We start from the raw sequence: 20,709 nt of genomic DNA, 5'->3' as shown, positions 1-20,709 counted from the left end.
TGTTGTCTTCTCCAAGGCCCTTCACTGAAGAGCCCAGTGGAAGTTGGTAAGGTGGAAGTTAGGCTTTACAAGCTTGGATCAGATGAGTGTTCACCTGTTTTTGCCTTGTCTACTTCCACTTCTGATAACTCTTCTTCTATCATTTGTAAATACCATTCTCCATTACTTTCTGCAGCTTCTGATTCTCATTGTACAAATCATTCTGCTGTTAATAAAATGGAGATTTTATGGCATAACAGATTAGGACATATTCCTTTTGTTAGAATGAAAGATATTTCTGTTATTCCATGCAAGTTTTCTACTATCCAGCCTTTTGTTTGTTATGTTTGCCCCTTAGCTAGGCAATCTAGACTCTCATTCCCAAAAAGCTCTATTAAAACTTCCTCTCCCTTCCAACTTGTTCATATAGATACTTGGGGCCCTATCATAGTCCAACCTATAATGGTTTCAAGTATTTTCTTACTTTAGTTGATGATTTCACTAGAGCTACTTGGACTCACCTTATGGGGTCCAAGAGAAATGCTTTTTCTTTACTAAAAGCTTTTGTGGCCATGGTCAAGACACAATTCAATATTACCATAAAAGCTTTTAAAAGTGACAATGCTTATGAATTGGGTTCCAGTCACATAGCTACTCAATTCTTCCTTGACCATGGGATCATACATCAAACCCCATGCCCTCACACACCACAACAAAATGGTGTGATGGAGAGGAAGCATAGATATTTACTGGAAACCTCAAGAGCTTTACCTTTTCAATCCAAATTACCTTTAAAGTTCTGGGGTGACTGTGTTTTGACAGCCACATATCTTATCAACAGATTTCCTTCCAAACTTTTAAACAATAAATCACCTTTTGAACTACTATATGAACTTCCTCTTACATATGAACATCTCAGGTCATTTGGTTGACTTTGCTATCACACTATCCCCAAATGTAATAGAGACAAGTTCCAACCTAAGGCTAATCCTTGTGTTTCTATTGGTTACTCTTTAGGTAAGAAAGGCTACAAACTATACAACTTGACCACTAAACTAACCTTGATCTCCAGGGATGTTGTTTTTCATGAATCTGTCATTCCTTTTGCTTGTGCTAACTCTATTTCTCCTCCTCTTCCTAATTTTTTTCCTATTTCAGAAGAATCTTCATCTTTTCCACTACCCTCATCTCCAACACCTGTTCCTGAGTCTTCTTCCCCTGTATTGACTGATTCTTCTCCTCCTCCACCCTCTCCTCTTCCTTCCACTTCTTCAACTATTGTTCCTCCTCCTGTTCCACAACTTAGAAGATCCTCTAGGGGTCACCATCTACTTGCTCATCTTCAGCCTTATGTTTGTAACTTTCCCCTTCATTGTGTGGCCCTAGTGCTTCTTTATCTACTTGTTTTCATTCCCTAGCTGATAATACCATTACTGAACCTTCATCTTACAACCAAGCTGCCTCTATTCTAGAATGGCAAGAGGCCATAAAGAAAGAATTTGAGGCACTTGAGGCTAATTACACTTGGTCTATTGTTGAGTTGCCTCAAGGTAAGAAACCAATTGGTTGCAAATGGGTTTACAAAGTTAAATATAGAGCAGATGGCTCAGTGGAGAGGTATAAGGCTAGGTTGGTTGTTAGAGGTGATACACAAGTTGAAGGGATTGATTTTAATGAGACCTTTTCTCCTGTCATTAAATTTTCTACAGTTAAATGTCTTGTTGCAGTAGCTGTCAAACAGAATTGGTCGATGTTTCAATTGGATGTCAATAATGCATTTTTGCATGGTGACCTTGATGAGGAAGTGTACATGAAACTTCCCCCTGGTTTAGTTACTAGTTCTGCTTCTCTGCCTTCTTCCTCTTTAGTGTGCAAATTACAGAAGTCCTTATATGGGCTCAGACAGGCTTCTAGGCAATGGTATGCCAAATTATCTCATGCTTTATGTTCCAGAGGCTATTCCCACTCAATGAATGATTATTTCCTTTTTGTTAAAAAGTGTGGATCTTCTATTGTATTGATTGTTGTATATGTAGATGACATTATTCTCACTGGTAATGATGTGAATGAGATATCTTCCTTGAAAGCCTTTTTGGACTCTCAGTTTAAAATTAAAGATTTGGGTGTTCTCAACTATTTCCTGGGGATAGAGGTCTCTTACTCCTCTTCTGGTCTTCTGCTTCATCAAAGGAAGTTTATTAGAGATTTGCTACATGCCTATGATTGTGACCGGGTGTCTCCAGTGGTCTTCCCTTTGGACCTGTCAACCAAGTTGAAGGCTGACTATCGTGACCTTCTCCCTTCACCAGAATCTTATAGAAGTTTAGTTGGGAAGCTCAACTTCTTGACACACACAAGGCCTGACTTATGCTTTGCAGTCCAACACTAAAGTCAGTTTCTTCAAACTCCTAGGCTTCCGCACATGCAGGCTGCTCTTCATCTTCTCAGATATCTTAAAGGCACTGCTGATTTTGGAGTCTTCTTGAGTAATTCTCCTGGTTTTACTTTGACTGCTTATTGCAATAGTGATTGGGCTGCTTGCCCTGATACCTGCAGATCTGTTACTGGTTTTTGCATCTTCTTGGGAGGTTGTCTTGTTGGATGGAAGGCTAAGAAACAACCTGTCGTCTCCCTTTCTTCCACTGAAGCTGAATATCGTGCCATTTCAAAGGTTGTTGCTGAACTTTCTTGGGTGGTTCGGCTGTTGTCTGATTTTGGCATTCCTACTACTACTAATGTCCCTGTATTTTGTGATAATCAAGCTGCGATCCACATAGCCAAGAACCTTGTTTTTCACGAGTGCACCAAACACATTGAGGTGGATTGTCATTTCATTCAGACCAAGCTTACTAAAGGGCTCATCTCCTTGCACATGTTTCCACATCTGCACAGTTGGCTGACATATTCACCAAGCCCCTTACTGGAGCTCTACATCATGCTATCTTACCCAAGTTGGGGGTTCTCCCACCCTCCAACTTGAGGGGGGTGTTGGGATACTTGCTGATACACACAATGCCCAGATAAGAAGGATGGCCCAACCTAGATATCCAGATATTTATGTTGTAATGCATTTTTGGGTTAGAGTAGTTCTATTTTTTCCGGGTACTTTGGCCCAATGTAAATAATAGGCCCAATGTAAATAAAGAGAGAGGAACTCTCTAGAAACAAAAACCGACGGATTCCTTTTTTTCAGGAATACAAAATGAGCTTCTCTTCTCTCTCTCTAGTTTTCTTCAACAAGAACCCTAGTCAACAAATTCAATTCATATGATTTGGTTGAATTCTCGCAATTTTCTCATTATCACTTAAGACAGAAATTATTACCACATTCTATAGTTGCAACAGAAAAATTCAATACCCAAATAAGCCTTCCACAGTTTTCCTCCAAATCCAGAATAGTATTGAAACAAGCAGAAAGATTAAAAAGAATAAATATTCGTTTCAGACAGAGATAGAGAAAGACGAAGCTAAAAAATCAAAAGCAGAAGAAAGCGTATGCAATCTGGAAAAAAAATCATAAACAAAACGTGAGATTTACCTTAGAATCATAGAAATAAATGGAGTAGAGACAGAACCTTGTATATATTGTAGAGTTAGGGTTTTGATGGATGAAATTTGGGCAATTTTGTTGGGTTTTCTTCTGAAAGGTTGAGTGTGGATTGAAAGTTATGACCGAGGTTGGTTCTCTGTGGACCATTAATGATCTTAGGTGAGGAAGACAACCGGAAGGCGACGGGTCTCGTCAGTGCTACGAAAGAAACGAACTACGATGGAAAACAAAAAGAGGAGAACAACGGTGGATCATGGATGTTTGGTGGCATAAGAAATGACGAATATGACCCTGATTTGAAATTTTATCCTCTTAAGCATACAGGTCGAAACCTACCAGCGCGGGCCCAACATCATCATGCTAATTGACATACAGTTTTGAACAAAATATTCACTCATATATATACACTTTATACTTTATTTACATTCTGGCAAAAAGTGATGAATCTCCCAAGCGAAGTAGTCTTCTTCTTAATTGTCCTTGAAAAAAAAAACACCTGCACAATCACAAAGTAATGACCATTTATCAATGTTCATATGAAAGTAGACTAAGTACAGACTTGTCTCAGTAATATAGTTCTTGTAGATTTTATAATAAGATAAAAAAATTAGATGTCTTAGATGAGACAGCTAAAAAATTTAAAATGGAGCGGTACGCTTAAAACTTTATTGCAGATTTCATCTTTAAATCGCATCTCTTTTCCAATATTTTTGCACATGAAGTTACAATTGTGTTTGTTTAACAAAGAGAGATCATTTATTGAAGAGACTACTTAAACTAACAAAGGTCAAAAAGTGTAATAGAAATGATCATGCATGCCAAAGAAGTGAAGAAAGCTAGTAGATACTGAAGGTAGCAGTAAGACAGGTCAAAAGTGATGAGTAAGGAACAAAGAGTAGGATTTTAAAGTTTTCAAGGTAGAAGAAAGTAAGTGACCAAATAGTTTTCAAAGTACATTTCTAGTTACTGTAAATATCAAGTAGGCCAAGTAAACTTTCGACTTTGCAGAACAATCCAATGACATGGAGGTTGTTTCATCACTTCCGATCTAAGCATATCTTAGCTTGTCTATTGCAAGCTCTACCATCTTTCCAAAAATGTTTCCTAAGTTGAGTTCCTGGGATTTCACATTGAAGTTACACGTCGTGAAGTACAGTTATATGCTCTTACAACATGAACATATGAATATCTCCTTGTAAGTTTACCTTTTCTATTCGATCCAGGAATAACATCAATTATTTAACTACTTTTCTGATACAATATTATTGTGCACTTGATTCTTTTTTGAGATGAAGGAATTTAAATAACGCTGGTATTTCTAGATCATTGACACCAAACATACCTAAGTTAACTACACTCAGTTACCTATAAGTAAGCAATCTTTTATCATATTACACGGCTCAGTTGTCATCTACCAATGATTACACTAATTCAAAAGTTTACTCATTTAAAGGTGGCTTGGAACCAATGAATTTATAGGTCATATATTTAATTTGACCTTTCAAGAACCTACAAACTCGGTAAGTTCCCATTTATTTTTCTTCTTCCTACCAATCTTACTGCATTATTTTTAACTTAAATGAAAGGCTGAAAATTTCTCCTCCTGCCATGGAAAAGACACTTGGAGGAGAAAAACCATTTACAATCACCACCCCTTGAATCATTAGGACAACTGCCGAAACTTCGAGAAGTGTATGCTCCTCGCTGTTAAATTTCATATTTATTTTGTATATTTGATGAATAAATTTTAGCTCTAAGTCTACAATACGTTAGTGAAACTTAGATTTCTACTCACATAGAATTTTAATTCACCTTATGTATTGCCGACACTGATAAAGGTATTTTCTAATATTATAGAAACATCACCTAACTGCCGAGTGTAGGTTTTTCTCATAGTATAGAAATGTCAGTCAAGGCAGCTTCAGCTGAAAAATTATAAGTATAAAATTAGCTTTGTCAACAATGAGAAGCCTAAAATAAATTATATTTTAGCTGAGCAAGCATTTAAGTGCATTTCTTTACCTTTTCACATACATGATATATCTCATCTAGAGTGCTGACATTATTAGAGGAAATACCACCTGCAAAGTAAGACAAAGTTAAACAACTTATTAGTATTACGATGCAACAACAAAAAAAAGACAAAAAGAAAATTGATCTTGATTCAATATACTAAAATAGAGACATGCATCAAATTGGCCCAAGATTTGGATTACATGGTGTAAAAAATAACTTGTCGTACAGTAAAGGAGCTTACCTCCAATATCTCCAGATTTAAGCTCTCTTTCTCATGTGCGAAAGTATTTTTCCTACCTTCTATGAAACACCACACCACACATTCAGAGTAGAGATTATTATGAAATATTTGCTTTCTTGATATTAGTCACTCCGTTTTTGAATCTTGAGGTTATTTCTTGTACCTTCCTTTTGAAATCTCCACTATCTTCCATCAATTCTGAATGCATCAAAAAAATGTTAATGTCTATGTTGCTTCTCTAGTTCACTAATACAATCTTATCTAATTCTCCAATTCGGTGCGCACAAGAAAACTACATCTTAGTCATCAACCTCACAATTCTTTTCATAAAGAAAGTGAGAAGCTCCAATCTGTCATTTTTTTTTATTCAACAAAATTACAGAGGATCCACCTAATTGAATAGAATTTTCCTCATCTTTTTCTTTTCCCTAGCCTATTTCTTTCGTTGCGAATAAAGGGAACCATCAAATCAAAAGGTCTTCTACCAGGTGTTTTCTTAGAAACTCAATGCCATGCAATGCTGTTATTGTTCTACCACAAATTTTAATTGTCGGTCTTTCAAATTGCAGGTTTCTTTTTATTTCCATCACACCTAAACGAACAATAGACTGCCATTTCACCACGTGATTGTAGAAATTCATGAAAATTTAGCAAATCAGACACAATTATATAAAGCTTAACTGCAAGGAGCTTCTCCTCCAAGAACAAAAAGGACCAGAATATATTTGAATCTGAAATTCTTTACATTGGATTTAAATTTCCAGTCCCCACTTTAAATTGATTCTTGAAAATTCAGTTTCTTTCATTCGTGAAGAAGAAAACAAAGACATAAAATCCAAATAGTTACAACCACAATCCTCAAATCTCGCTCTGCAACTATCTCTCATGCACTATGTGGTGAAAATAGAAAACATGATAGAGGTGTAAAAAACTACAAGTGCTAACAGTGTCAAATATTCGTTGGCAATTCTATATTTTCTCCCTTACCTCCGAAGGATGGAAAAGACCAGAGATGCATGAAATCAAATAGATAATTCAATTCATTGAAGATTTTTATCAAAAATTACGTCATGAAAAGAAAGAAACAGCTGGTCGGTTGCGGTCAATGGTTGTAGAAAAAACACCAACTATATGAAAATAATAGTAAAAAGAAATTAGCAGCACATATATCTTACACTAAGAATGGAACCTGCAAAACTCAAGCAGCAGAACCCTTGAAATTGGAGAATCTGATGAATTCTTAAACCTCAATAGTGCAAGGGAAAAGCCTCCTTCAAATTAGCTAGAGAGACATGTCCATTGAGCTACCAATCTTGTTCCTTTCTTGACTTTTGTCGTTAAATAATACTTTTCATGGCTAACTCTGAAATTGAATAAAATACACAATTACTTATATGTAATAGCAGATAAACCAAACAATTTGACTGAATTGACATTAAAGTAAAGTGAAACTTAGACTCAACACAAAAAGAGATACATAGAGAGAGATAGAATCCATAGTAAAACAGAAAATCAGCAAGAAATACCGAAGAGAGAAGAGCAAAGGCGATAAGAATGAGAAGACTATGCGGTGGGTGTAGGAGTAAGAGACACGTAGATAGCTGCTTTTCTATAATATAGTATAGATAGGGATTCCCACGCCATAGGCACGGGCCCAACATCACTTTATGTTTCAGTTTATGTAAACATTAATTTAGAGCTCTAGTTAGAGAGAAAATACCAGTATAAATTACAATAAGCTCAGAAAAAGGTCATACATGAATACTCATGGCAACATATATGAAACAAAAGGCAAAATAATTATATAATCGCCAATTGAAATGCAAGGATGAACATATACAAGCACATGCTTGCATGTAATTCAAGTCTGTTGCACTACCAGACGTACTTAAGTAGGAGCAGGATGCCAAGTCTATAAGAAGTGCCGAAATTTTATGTAATATTTTTACCTGTGCAAGAGCAAAAGGCACGGTTAGCTCACAATTATTTTCCAAAATATAATCCTACTTATTCTATTCTATAATTTATTATCTATTTTAGGAAATAAAATATCAATGGATTGATAATTCCTTACCTATTTTTATTTTGATGTTGCAATCTTAGTTTGATCATCTGATACCATTTTGTACCTTTGTCAGAAATGTTGCAATTGAAATTCAATATTGATAAATGAATTACTTGTAATAGCGAATAGTGATGCTGCTATAAAACACGCCTTAATCCCTATTCATATATGTAATGCTTAAATAAAAAATTGAATGTTTAACGTATAGTTTTCGTTGTTTTGCATAAGCACGATCTTGAAACTATATTTTATATATATATAGAGAAGTGCACATGAAAGAAAGTAAGAAGCTACTTATAGGGCCAACTATTGAGTTTTCCAATCCCATCAAGTACATAAATTGTCTAATTTCTTTATGCTTTAGCACATGTGCGTAATACAAATTATCAGAATGGAAAAAAGTAGAAAGTAACACATCCGTACATCACAATTATTAAAAGAAATATTTTTTAGAAATTCTCTTTAAATTCTTGATTGTAACATACTTTACAGTCTATTCACCTAAATTATTGTGTTAATTCCATACATTTTAACAAAATAGGAGGGATAATGTATGTGCAAATGAAGTCTTCTGTACAGGAACTGCACTTGGTGTTGCACCAGGTGGAAGTATCTAAAAATATCAAATTTCGCTATTTGTACCCTGTCGAAGTAAGGAACCATGATAGCTGAGATAAAAGTATTTGCTTGTGCTAGAAAATGTTATTCTGCAGCATCAAATCTTACGACGTTTAAGAGTCTTATGGAAAATGAATTATGTACCACTTCTCTCTTTGTGATATACGCTATCTAAGGCATTTCTCACTATTTTTTCCACCAAGATATGAACGTTCCTGATCTGCTCAATTTAGGCGTTGTCCATCTTTCTTTTATTTGTAGGCATATAAATTTATTACTAAAATAGAGACATATTAACACAATAATATGAAATATAAAGCATAACTATTTAGCATTATGAATAAGCATATGACAATAGACTAAAGAAGTGCATAATCACCTATTTAGTCGAAGTCATGTATTTTAGTAGAAGCATTGTTTCTGCTTCCTAGGCCAGCACTTTGAAGAACCTGTGAAATCAAAATAGTGTGGCCATTATATTTCCAACTAAATTTATCAAAAAAAAAAAAAAAACATAGAAACATGTACAAGATGTACACATATAGGTTAACACTTATAAATTTACATATCCAGAACAATGTCCTTCCTTAGACATAAAGATCTTTTTGAATCATTTTCTCTGTTCCTTAGACTTGGTCATGATTGGAAGTTTTTAACGCCAAAAATTGGGGTGAAAATTAGCCACTTTACGCCATCGCTACATTATGCTCGACTCGACTTATCAATACTCTGCATCATTCATTACTTGTTTTGTAGGTGCGCCACGAAGAAGTTCATAGAAACGAAGCTCTATAAAATTATGGTTTTTCCTACACGTATATCAGTAACAACTACTGAATAGGATATCTAATCAACGTTTTAAGGAAATAATGAATGGATCCTACAAAGGAGATTTCAAATGCCTCTGTTGTAAAGAAATTCAGTGGTAGAAACTGTTGAAATTTATGCCGATACATAGTTATGGCAGATACTCCCAACAATTCAAATCTCATCAACATGTTCACCAAGCATTGTCGCTGCAAAAACTTCACTTTCAGACATTAACAAAATTATCACTTACTATATTCCCGTAGTAAAATCAACAAACAGTAGCCCAGGTAAGTTGAACAATAAGGTAAACAGATACACATTAGGATACAACAGGTACATCCAATTGGGATAAAAATCATAACACCAAAATATTATTACACTTGATTTTCTCAGGTAGAGAACTTCCCCTTTCTGCATCAATTTTGAATCTATATAATTATTGGTGTCGCTAGAGAGCGTATATTTTTAAGATAGTAAAATAAAAATAACAGATACTTTAACAAACCGAGAATACTACTCAGACTTCAGTTGTGCTGGCAAACTTCCGTTTTTTATCTTTTAAGGATAAATTCAAGAAGCGCACCAAAAAACTTAGATTTTCATGTAACTAAACCATTCAATCAAACATTACTGGAAATAATTCATATGCAAAATAGCTATCTATAAGGAGTAGCAATTTTTACCTCTTTTTTTGTTCCAAGTACTACTTCTCGTCTTCATCTCCCGGCATACATGAAGTTTATAGTCTAAATCTGAAGGACAGAGATCGATTAACAAGCACATGCAAATTTGAAATACCCCAAACATTGCAACAAAAATTGCAGAGCGAAATTGGAATCGAGAAATTTTAAGGGCCTGAATTATACAAATTGCAACAATAAATCGAGTTTCAACTGCTAAATTAAATTAATTTAGCTGGATACTGGAGGAAACAATCCAAACCCAACAATAGTTGAAGGAAAAGAACAGAAGAGTGAAACTAACCTTGTAACCCTGTGATTATCTTGATGGAGCAAATACCAATGCTCTGGAATCCATGGAAAAAAGGATGGAGAAGATATTGGGACTGGATGGGAAAAGGATGCGGTGGCTGAGAAGAAAACCAAGGTATAGAGCTGATGCTAAATGATTGAATTACCCTCAAGCTTTTTTAAAAAGATACTAAGCAGACATGTGAAAAAACTTTCTCTTCTAATATATAGAGAAGAGAACTATATATAATAATAATACAATAAAAATAAATACTTTCTATTTGTTAGATTTTGTATTGATACAGCTACTGCACATATACAGCTAGTGTACCATTTGTACAATTTTATCAAATTTATCAGTTGGTTTTTGTAATCTGTTGGGCTGATCCAACGACTGTGATTCTCCACCCGTACATGATCCAAAGACGGAGGTTTTCCCACCTGTCTTCTTTGTGATTGTGCAGCTAGCAGTGATTTTTATCGTCCTGATTAAAAGATTTGATTAATGATCCATGGGTCTTGGTTGTGCCACGTGGTCTCATTTGATTGCTCAAATCTTTTAGAGACCAAGGGTTTGGTCTTTTGTACTTCTTCTTTTTTAATAAAAGAAAAGAAAAATACAACAATTAGGAAAAGTACAAATAAGGGGGACAATAGCACCGGTATTGTTACCCATATACCTTGGCTATATAATCACTCCTCTGCGCCTCACATTTCCTTATGATGGCAGCCTCATGTAGAGGATTCATGGTGTAGCTGCCGGCAAAGTCTCACGAGGACATATAACCTCATAGCCATGTGGATATTTTTCCAAAGGCATAGGATCAAAGCAACTCAAACCGGATTAAACCTTACCTTACTAATCCTACTGAGGCAAAGAAAAGGCCTCAATAGGATCACATTTCCTTTTGTACTTTGCTATTTGTCTGAACATTATTTCCATCGAAGCTTCCTCTTCCTTCTTTCTTCTTCGATCATTTAGCTAGAATTGTGAGAGTTGGAAGTGAAATTGGGAGTTCCAATTTCAACATCTTATTTTATGCCCTATTGGATAAAAAGAGAAAAGGTTTTGCAAAAAAAGGAAATAATAATTTATGTATATTTATGTTATGTCTCAACAACACTCATTTTCCATGGTTTTAGCATCTATCAAACAGTATAAAAACATTCAAGCTGCTTCTAGACTAAACTAACAAACAGATATGCAATCCAAGTCATCTTTGACCCTTCGCGTTAATATCGCACAACCAATGGCCGAACATAGTGCACAATTTTCCTCGTGCACACAAATATTGCCATTCTAACTTCATTTATGACCAAACTCTCCATATAATTTGAACTTGAAACATAGATGATTGAATATTACGTTAGTATATAGGAGTAGTTTGTAAATGAATTAAGTCAGAATAAATACAAAGGACTAACATAGTAAATTAACATTAACATTGATTGAATATTATGACAAATGGCTCCTGTACCACAGGTTTGTCTAGTTCATCTAACCTCTCATTATTAACTCTGTTTCAGCAAAAACAAACCAGATTTTGGGGTGTTTCAATGCTCTTCTTGTTCTTCATCTTAATTTGCCTTGTGCCCCTGCAGTAGGTATGGAGGACAAAGAGCCAATTTTGTCTACATTTTGATTAAAATTTTGTGGGTATGGGCAACTGGTTCACCTGTTGCGTTCAAAGGCGTGAGAAAGTCGCAGGAATCCCTAAAGCTGAAATTTTAACGTTTGTCAACTCAATAGGAACCAGTGGTATTATTCTTCATTCTTGATAACATGCAATTCCAATATTTTCTTTTATAAAATGGTGGTCGGGTTGGGTCAGCTTGGGCTCCCCTCAATAATTGGTATTGGCAAATCCCAATGCCTGTGCATATTTTAATTCGTTTCAAGACGGTTTATGATTATGACTTTTCTCTTTGTATTTACTAACAAATTGTGGTATATACGACTTTAATATACGTATATACAGCCACTCAGAAATGTGATTATGTTCCATCGATATTTTGTTATGCAAGATTTTAGAGAGTGAGGATAATCATTAGTTTTTTGTATCTGGAAAATATGAGTTATTATGTCTCTAGTAATTGTAATTGCATACTTTGTTCATGTTTTACCAAATAAGATGCAAACCTCTCCCACACTGACATGTTTCCAAATATACTTGTTTTAATCTGACAGAACATGCCAGTCACCCATTGCCTGTTCCAGACAAGAATTCTACCGGGAAAAAGAGAACAGGGATTGTACCAAGTCCAAGGTCTGAGAGTGAAATACTATCATCTCCTTATCTAAGAGCGCTTTTGCTCTCTGAACTTGCAAAGGCCACCAACAATTTCCATCGCGATTGCCTTCTTGGTGAAGGAGGATTTGGTTATGTTTATAAGGGATGGCTATGCGAGGAAACACTAACTGCTTCAAGACCTGGATCAGGACTGGTAGTTGCAGTAAAGAAGCTCAAGCCTCGAGGATTGCAGGGCCATAAGGAGTGGCTGGTGGGTTACGTTACGTTGTTTGCTAACTACATTTCTTTTTCTATTCCTGGCACCTCATTATGTATGTTTATCGTTTTCTTCCTATAGTCAGAAGTAAATTATCTTGGGCAACTTCGTCATCCAAACTTGGTCAAGCTCATTGGATTCTGCTTGGAAGGTGAAAACCGGCTGTTAGTATACGAATTTATGCCAAGAGGGAGCTTGGAGAATCATTTGTTTCGAAGTGAGTTATTAATTCATATTTTCTTTCAACTACTTTAGGGTCCATGTGAATGAAATACATTCATTTACGTACACTTAATTTGTTTGTGTAAATAAGTAGCCCATCTTCGTTTCTTCATACGTAAGCATTTCTTTTTATCTTCAAAATGTTTTGCATTCCTCGACCTCGATAGATATTACAACTTTTTTATGTTGTCATATGTATTCACAAACTCTAGAATTGGCAAGTTGTGGTTGTTAATGATGATGTCCATCTCATTGAAGAAGTATTAGGCATGTGCCTAATAAGAGTTTTCTTTGGTTTGGTAGCCAACCTTGTTGACTTGGTTTGGTTGGTAGCCAACCTTGTTGAATTAGTTTGGTTTGGTAGCTAACCTTGTTGAATTTCTTTGGTTTGGTAGCCAACTTTGTTGAATTGTGAAAAGTGTGTGTAAATTGTCAAATATTGTAGGCTTTAGAGGGTGAAGCTTTGGCTATAAAAGGAGAGCTTCAACTCTCATTTCTTCACACCAACAAAGAGAGAAAGAAAGAGTAAGGTTTCACAGACAAGGTATAAGAAAATAGTCTGTGAGGAAAATAGAGAGTGAGCGATATTGTAGTGAGGTGGGAATATCAAAAGAGGGTTATTTCTTTTGAGTGTTGTAGTGGTCTTTGGAGTATTTACCTCCGACCTACAAAGTTGTAAAATTCCTTACTATAGTGATATCAGTTGCTCCTCTCGGGGTCGTGGTTTTTTCCCTTATTCAGAAGGGTTTTCCACGTAAAAATTTTGGTGTCATTGTTACTCTTTTATTCTTGTTAATTATCGTATCTCGGTGCTACATTATTATTCCGCTTTATTACCGTGAATATTATTTTGGTAAGGGGTTTATTCCCAACAACTGGTATCAGAGCACGGGTTCTGCTCGTTCACTGAAATACTATTCACTGTCGGTAGTACTATACTTGGTGAAAAATAAAAATGTCCGGAGTAAAGTACGAGGTAGCAAAATTCAACGGAGATAACGGTTTCTCAACATGGCAAAGAAGGATGAGAGATCTGCTCATCCAACAAGGATTACACAAGGTTCTAGATGTTGATTCCAAAAAGCCTGATACCATGAAAGCTGAGGATTGGGCTGACTTGGATGAAAGAGCTGCTAGTGCAATTAGGTTGCACTTATCAGATGATGTGGTAAATAACATCATTGATGAAGACACTGCACGAGGAATTTGGACAAGGTTGGAAAGCCTATACATGTCCAAAACGCTGACAAATAAATTGTACCTGAAGAAGCAGTTATACGCCCTACACATGAGTGAAGGTACGAATTTTTTGTCACATTTAAATGTGTTTAACGGACTAATCACACAGCTTGCCAACCTCGGAGTGAAAATCGAGGAAGAAGATAAAGCCATCTTGCTATTGAACTCGTTGCCATCTTCGTACGATAACTTGGCAACAACCATCCTGCACGGTAAGACTACTATTGAGTTGAAAGATGTCACATCGGCTCTTCTACTCAATGAGAAGATGAGAAAGAAGCCTGAAAATAAAGGACAGGCTCTCATCACAGAAGGTAGAGGCAGGAGTTATCAAAGGAGTTCGAACAACTATGGTAGATCCGGAGCTCGTGGGAAGTCAAAGAACCGATCCAAATCAAGAGTCAGAAATTGCTACAACTGTAATCAACCAGGTCACTTCAAAAGAGATTGCCCAAATCCAAGGAAGGGCAAAGGTGAAACCAGTGGCCAGAAGAATGACGACAACACAGCCGCCATGGTGCAAAATAATGATAATGTTGTCCTCTTTATAAATGAGGAAGAGGAAAGCATGCACCTGTCAGGTTCAGAGTCGGAATGGGTGGTTGACACAGCGGCATCTCACCATGCCACACCGGTAAGAGATCTTTTTTGCAGATATGTAGCAGGTGATTTCGGCACAGTGAAAATGGGTAACACAAGTTACTCAAAGATTGCGGGGATTGGTGACATTTGTATCAAGACAAATGTCGGATGCACATTGGTTCTAAAGGATGTGCGGCATGTACCTGATTTACGGATGAACTTGATCTCGGGAATTGCTTTAGACCGAGATGGATACGAGAGCTATTTTGCAAATCAAAAGTGGAGACTCACTAAGGGATCATTGGTGATTGCAAAGGGAGTTGCTCGTGGCACGTTGTACAGGACAAATGCAGAAATATGCCAAGGTGAATTGAACGCGGCACAAGATGAGATTTCTGTAGATTTGTGGCACAAAAGAATGGGTCATATGAGCGAGAAGGGATTGCAGATTCTTGCCAAGAAATCACTCATTTCTTATGCCAAAGGTACAACGGTAAAACCTTGTGACTACTGTTTATTTGGTAAGCAGCATAGAGTCTCATTTCAGACATCGTCTGAAAGAAAATTGAATATACTTGATTTAGTATATTCTGATGTTTGCGGCCCAATGGAAATTGAATCAATGGGCGGTAACAAATATTTTGTTACTTTTATTGATGATGCTTCACGAAAATTATGGGTTTATATTTTGAAAACCAAAGATCAGGCGTTTCAAGTTTTCCAGAAGTTTCATGCTCTAGTAGAAAGGGAGACGGGTCGAAAGCTAAAGCGTCTCCGAAGTGACAATGGAGGTGAGTACACTTCAAGGGAATTTGAAGAGTATTGTTCAAGTCATGGGATCAGACATGAAAAGACAGTTCCTGGAACCCCACAGCACAATGGCGTAGCCGAGAGGATGAACCGCACCATTGTGGAGAAGGTGAGAAGCATGCTCAGAATGGCTAAACTGCCTAAGTCATTCTGGGGTGAAGCAGTTCAGACAGCCTGTTACCTGATCAATAGGAGTCCATCAGTTCCGTTGGCGTTTGAAATCCCAGAGAGAGTCTGGACCAATAAGGAGGTGTCCTACTCGCATCTGAAGGTGTTCGGTTGCAGAGCTTTTGCACATGTACCAAAAGAGCAGAGAACAAAGCTGGATGATAAATCTATTCCCTGCATATTTATCGGATATGGAGATGAAGAGTTCGGGTACAGACTGTGGGATCCTGTAAAGAAGAAGGTCATCAGAAGTAGAGATGTAGTCTTCCGAGAAAGTGAAGTTGGAACTGCTGCTGATATGTCAGAAAAGGCGAAGAATGGTATAATTCCTAACTTTGTTACTATTCCTTCTACTTCTAACAATCCCACAAGTGCAGAAAGTACGACCGACGAGGTTGCCGAGCAGGGGGAGCAACCTGGTGAGGTTATTGAGCAGGGGGAGCAACTTGATGAAGGTGTCGAGGAAGTGGAGCACCCCACTCAGGGAGAAGAACAACCTCAACCTCTGAGGAGATCAGAGAGGCCAAGGGTAGAGTCACGCAGGTACCCTTCCACAGAGTATGTCCTCATCAGTGATGAGGGGGAGCCAGAAAGTCTTAAGGAGGTGTTGTCCCATCCAGAAAAGAACCAGTGGATGAAAGCTATGCAAGAAGAGATGGAATCTCTCCAGAAAAATGGCACATACAAGCTGGTTGAACTTCCAAAGGGTAAAAGACCACTCAAATGCAAATGGGTCTTTAAACTCAAGAAAGATGGAGATGGCAAACTGGTCAGATACAAAGCTCGATTGGTGGTTAAAGGCTTCGAACAGAAGAAAGGTATTGATTTTGACGAAATTTTCTCCCCCGTTGTTAAAATGACTTCTATTCGAACAATTTTGAGCTTAGCAGCTAGCCTAGATCTTGAAGTGGAGCAGTTGGATGTGAAAACTGCATTTCTTCATGGAGATTTGGAAGAGGAGATTTATATGGAGCAACCAGAAGGATTTGAAGTAGCTGGAAAGAAACACATGGTGTGCAAATTGAATAAGAGTCTTTATGGATTGAAGCAGGCATCAAGGCAGTGGTACATGAAGTTTGATTCATTCATGAAAAGTCAAACATACCTAAAGACCTATTCTGATCCATGTGTATACTTCAAAAGATTTTCTGAGAATAACTTTATTATATTGTTGTTGTATGTGGATGACATGTTAATTGTAGGAAAAGACAAGGGGTTGATAGCAAAGTTGAAAGGAGATCTGTCCAAGTCATTTGATATGAAGGACTTGGGCCCAGCACAACAAATTCTAGGGATGAAGATAGTTCGAGAGAGAACAAGTAGAAAGTTGTGGCTATCTCAGGAGAAGTACATTGAACGTGTACTAGAACGCTTCAACATGAAGAATGCTAAGCCAGTCAGCACACCTCTTGCTGGTCATCTAAAGTTGAGTAAGAAGATGTGTCCTACAACAGTGGAGGAGAAAGGGAAACATGGCTAAAGTTCCTTATTCTTCAGCAGTCGGAAGCTTGATGTATGCAATGGTATGTACTAGACCTGATATTGCTCACGCAGTTGGTGTTGTCAGCAGGTTTCTTGAAAATCCTGGAAAGGAACATTGGGAAGCAGTCAAGTGGATACTCAGGTACCTGAGAGGTACCACGGGAGATTGTTTGTGCTTTGGAGGATCTGATCCAATCTTGAAGGGCTATACAGATGCTGATATGGCAGGTGACATTGACAACAGAAAATCTACTACTGGATATTTATTTACATTTTCAGGGGGAGCTATATCATGGCAGTCTAAGTTGCAGAAGTGCGTTGCACTTTCAACAACTGAAGCAGAGTACATTGCCGCTACAGAAACTGGCAAGGAGATGATATGGCTCAAGCGATTCCTTCAAGAGCTTGGATTGCATCAGAAGGAGTATGTCGTCTATTGTGACAGTCAAAGTGCAATAGACCTTAGCAAGAACTCTATGTACCATGCAAGGACCAAACACATTGATGTGAGATATCATTGGATTCGAGAAATGGTAGATGATGAATCTCTAAAAGTCTTGAAGATTTCTACAAGTGAGAATCCCGCAGATATGTTGACCAAGGTGATACCAAGGAACAAGTTCGAGCTATGCAAAGAACTTGTCGGCATGCACTCAAACTAGAAGACAGTGCTACCTCCTCTAGATGAATGAGACTGGAGGGGGAGATTGATGATGTCCATCTCATTGAAGAAGTATTAGGCATGTGCCTAATAAGAGTTTTCTTTGGTTTGGTAGCCAACCTTGTTGACTTGGTTTGGTTGGTAGCCAACCTTGTTGAATTAGTTTGGTTTGGTAGCCAACCTTGTTGAATTTCTTTGGTTTGGTAGCCAACTTTGTTGAATTGTGAAAAGTGTGTGTAAATTGTCAAATATTGTAGGCTTTAGAGGGTGAAGCTTTGGCTATAAAAGGAGAGCTTCAACTCTCATTTCTTCACACCAACAAAGAGAGAAAGAAAGAGTAAGGTTTCACAGACAAGGTATAAGAAAATAGTCTGTGAGGAAAATAGAGAGTGAGCGATATTGTAGTGAGGTGGGAATATCAAAAGAGGGTTATTTCTTTTGAGTGTTGTAGTGGTCTTTGGAGTATTTACCTCCGACCTACAAAGTTGTAAAATTCCTTACTATAGTGATATCAGTTGCTCCTCTCGGGGTCGTGGTTTTTTCCCTTATTCAGAAGGGTTTTTCACGTAAAAATTTTGGTGTCATTGTTACTCTTTTATTCTTGTTAATTACCGTATCTCGGTGCTACATTATTATTCCGCTTTATTACCGTGAATATTATTTTGGTAAGGGGTTTATTCCCAACAGTTAAATCTTCAAGGGTTCTCAATATCAATCATCTCAAGTAGCTTTCCAAGGCATTTTATCTTTCACCAGTGTTGGATCATCAAGACAATGGATAGATCAGATGCAAAATCATTTTTGTAGATCTAATCTGGATGGGATAATCTACTGAGTTCTGTCATTGGATTACAGTTGCCTAACTACAGTTATACTAACCAGAATCAATGATGGAGTTCCCTCGAAAAAGATATTAAATTACAGCTAAGTTATTATATTAAGAGAGATATGAATAGGATATTACTCTATTCAGTTATTATGTATACTTTGCAAGCAGCTTTTGATATACAACTATCTTTTTAATTTGTACTGCATGCAATTACTGGCTAGACTAGGTAAATTTTCTGTTTTTACTTGCACGAATTGGGTTATTACATAATACCCTACCAAAACTTTGTCCAAATCCACTTTACTTAAAATCTAATCCATCCAAATTTGTTGCATCGTGATGGGCGATGGAATCCAGGTTTAGCTTGCCACCCTTTTAGCCTTTTGTGATACTTGACATTTTATGGATGAAATAAAAACACCATGAGATTTCTTTGTAGATTCAAGTCTATTGACCTGAAATTGTCCGATTTGCAGAGAGTGCATCAGTAGTTCTTCCATGGGCAACAAGGATTAAAGTTGCTATAGGTGCTGCTCGAGGACTTTCTTTTTTGCATGACGCGGAACCACAAGTTATCTATCGTGATTTTAAAGCTTCTAACATCCTTTTAGACCCGGTATCGTGATTTTTTTGGCTTTTAACCAAATTTCTCTGATCATTTGGTTGCCTTTAATTTCATTTTTTTTTTGTGGGTTTATGTGAGGCCAACATGTATGATTTGATTGGCGGGTAGATGAGTACTTCATAATTGAATTTCATATATTCTTCATGTAGGATTTTAATGCAAAACTTTCAGATTTTGGCTTGGCAAAATCTGGTCCAACTGGTGATCATTCTCATGTATCTACTCAAGTAATGGGTACTCAAGGATATACTGCTCCTGAATATCTTACTACAGGTTTATTTATTTTCAATCAAGTCAAGATTTCTTCATGTGCTATTGCTTTATTTATTAAATTCCTGATTGCACTTCTGATCATCCGGGTTGGTCATATGATACTCAAAGTGTATAAAAAATGTGAATATTATCGGCTCCTAGTTTGACCACATCTTTTTCATCTTTGGCAGGTAAACTAACAGCCAAATGTGATGTTTATAGCTTTGGGGTTGTTTTACTCGAGCTGCTTACTGGTCGTCGTGTAATGGATAAAAAGAAGACTGGTGCGGAGCAAAATCTGATCGAATGGGCAACTCCGTATCTGCATGACAAGAAAAAGTTGTTCAGGATTATGGACACTAAGTTAGAAGGGCAATATCCTCGAAAAGCAGCAACGATAGCAGCCACTCTTGCATTACATTGTGTACATCCTGAAGCAAGGGGCAGACCAGATATGTCATTCGTGTTGAGTGCTTTAGAACAGCTCCCTTCTAAATATACGTCTGGTCGTCCATTTGGAGATAGGAGAAAGGTGTCTAAATCTCGACACAAATCTGAATCTTCACTTCCAGGCAGTGTTAGGACAAAACACGCCTCTCGTGTTTCAGAAGGTACAAAATCCCCACGAGAACGATCATAACAGGCAGTTTTCAGTGCAATGGAGTTTTTTGGCTAATTGTATTTAACTGTGTCATTTTGTATCATGCTTATTTTAAAGTAGCAACACCCAAATATGATCTTGTATATAACAATTATTAACTATACCGCAAGAACTCAGCCTAAGTTGCAGGGGTTACTTCTAGTAACAATCTAAATTAGCTCCAGTGTAGCGTTCGCTTATTAAAAAAAATCACTAGCTCCATTCTCGACATTGCAAATTCTTTCAATTCCTTTTTCACTGTAGCCTCATAATAAGGATCTTTGTTTATTATTGCAAATTACATGTTGGAAAAATATAATGGCAGTTGATTTAAAGGGAAAAGAAGCAAAGCAATGAGAGGGTTATAAATATGCAAAGGGAATATGGTGTTTTTATTGTTGCACTCATGGAGCCGTTTCAAAAAACAAGGTATATTCAGAG

At 37.0% G+C, this 20,709-nt stretch overlaps 1 protein-coding gene and 1 long non-coding RNA gene across 2 annotated transcripts; one reads left to right on the top strand and one right to left on the bottom strand.

Moving 5' to 3' along the window:
- Positions 1-8,846: 8,846 nt before the first annotated feature.
- On the bottom strand, positions 8,847-10,574 carry LOC107831635 (uncharacterized). Its single transcript, XR_001658417.2, has 3 exons — positions 10,264-10,574; positions 9,963-10,031; positions 8,847-8,918 (listed from the first exon to the last, which is right to left on the bottom strand). It is a non-coding gene; the product is annotated as an uncharacterized LOC107831635 (long non-coding RNA).
- A 1,220-nt stretch (positions 10,575-11,794) lies between these two features.
- Positions 11,795-20,526, top strand: LOC107819187 (putative serine/threonine-protein kinase PBL18). Its single transcript, XM_075240500.1, has 6 exons — positions 11,795-12,009; positions 12,439-12,752; positions 12,840-12,975; positions 19,228-19,367; positions 19,526-19,649; positions 19,820-20,526. Exons 1-6 carry the CDS (start codon positions 11,910-11,912, stop codon positions 20,266-20,268), a joined length of 1,263 nt encoding a protein of 420 aa, XP_075096601.1. The 5' UTR covers positions 11,795-11,909; the 3' UTR covers positions 20,269-20,526.
- Positions 20,527-20,709: the final 183 nt, after the last annotated feature.

This window comes from Nicotiana tabacum, chromosome 20 (genome assembly GCF_000715075.1).
Source record: "Nicotiana tabacum cultivar K326 chromosome 20, ASM71507v2, whole genome shotgun sequence".
NCBI lineage: Eukaryota > Viridiplantae > Streptophyta > Magnoliopsida > Solanales > Solanaceae > Nicotiana > Nicotiana tabacum.
Note: the sequence above shows the minus strand (reverse complement) of the source record. Positions and strands in the feature narration are given on the sequence as shown.

Excerpts from the sequence above, each read along its gene's own strand:
- LOC107819187 (XM_075240500.1), top strand. The coding sequence starts at position 11,910 with ATGGGCAACTGGTTCACCTGTTGCGTTCAAAGGCGTGAGAAAGTCGCA. Across the intron at positions 19,368-19,525 it reads CTAACATCCTTTTAGACCCG|GATTTTAATGCAAAACTTTC; the intron begins GTATCGTGATTT and ends TTCTTCATGTAG. Across the intron at positions 19,650-19,819 it reads TCCTGAATATCTTACTACAG|GTAAACTAACAGCCAAATGT; the intron begins GTTTATTTATTT and ends CATCTTTGGCAG.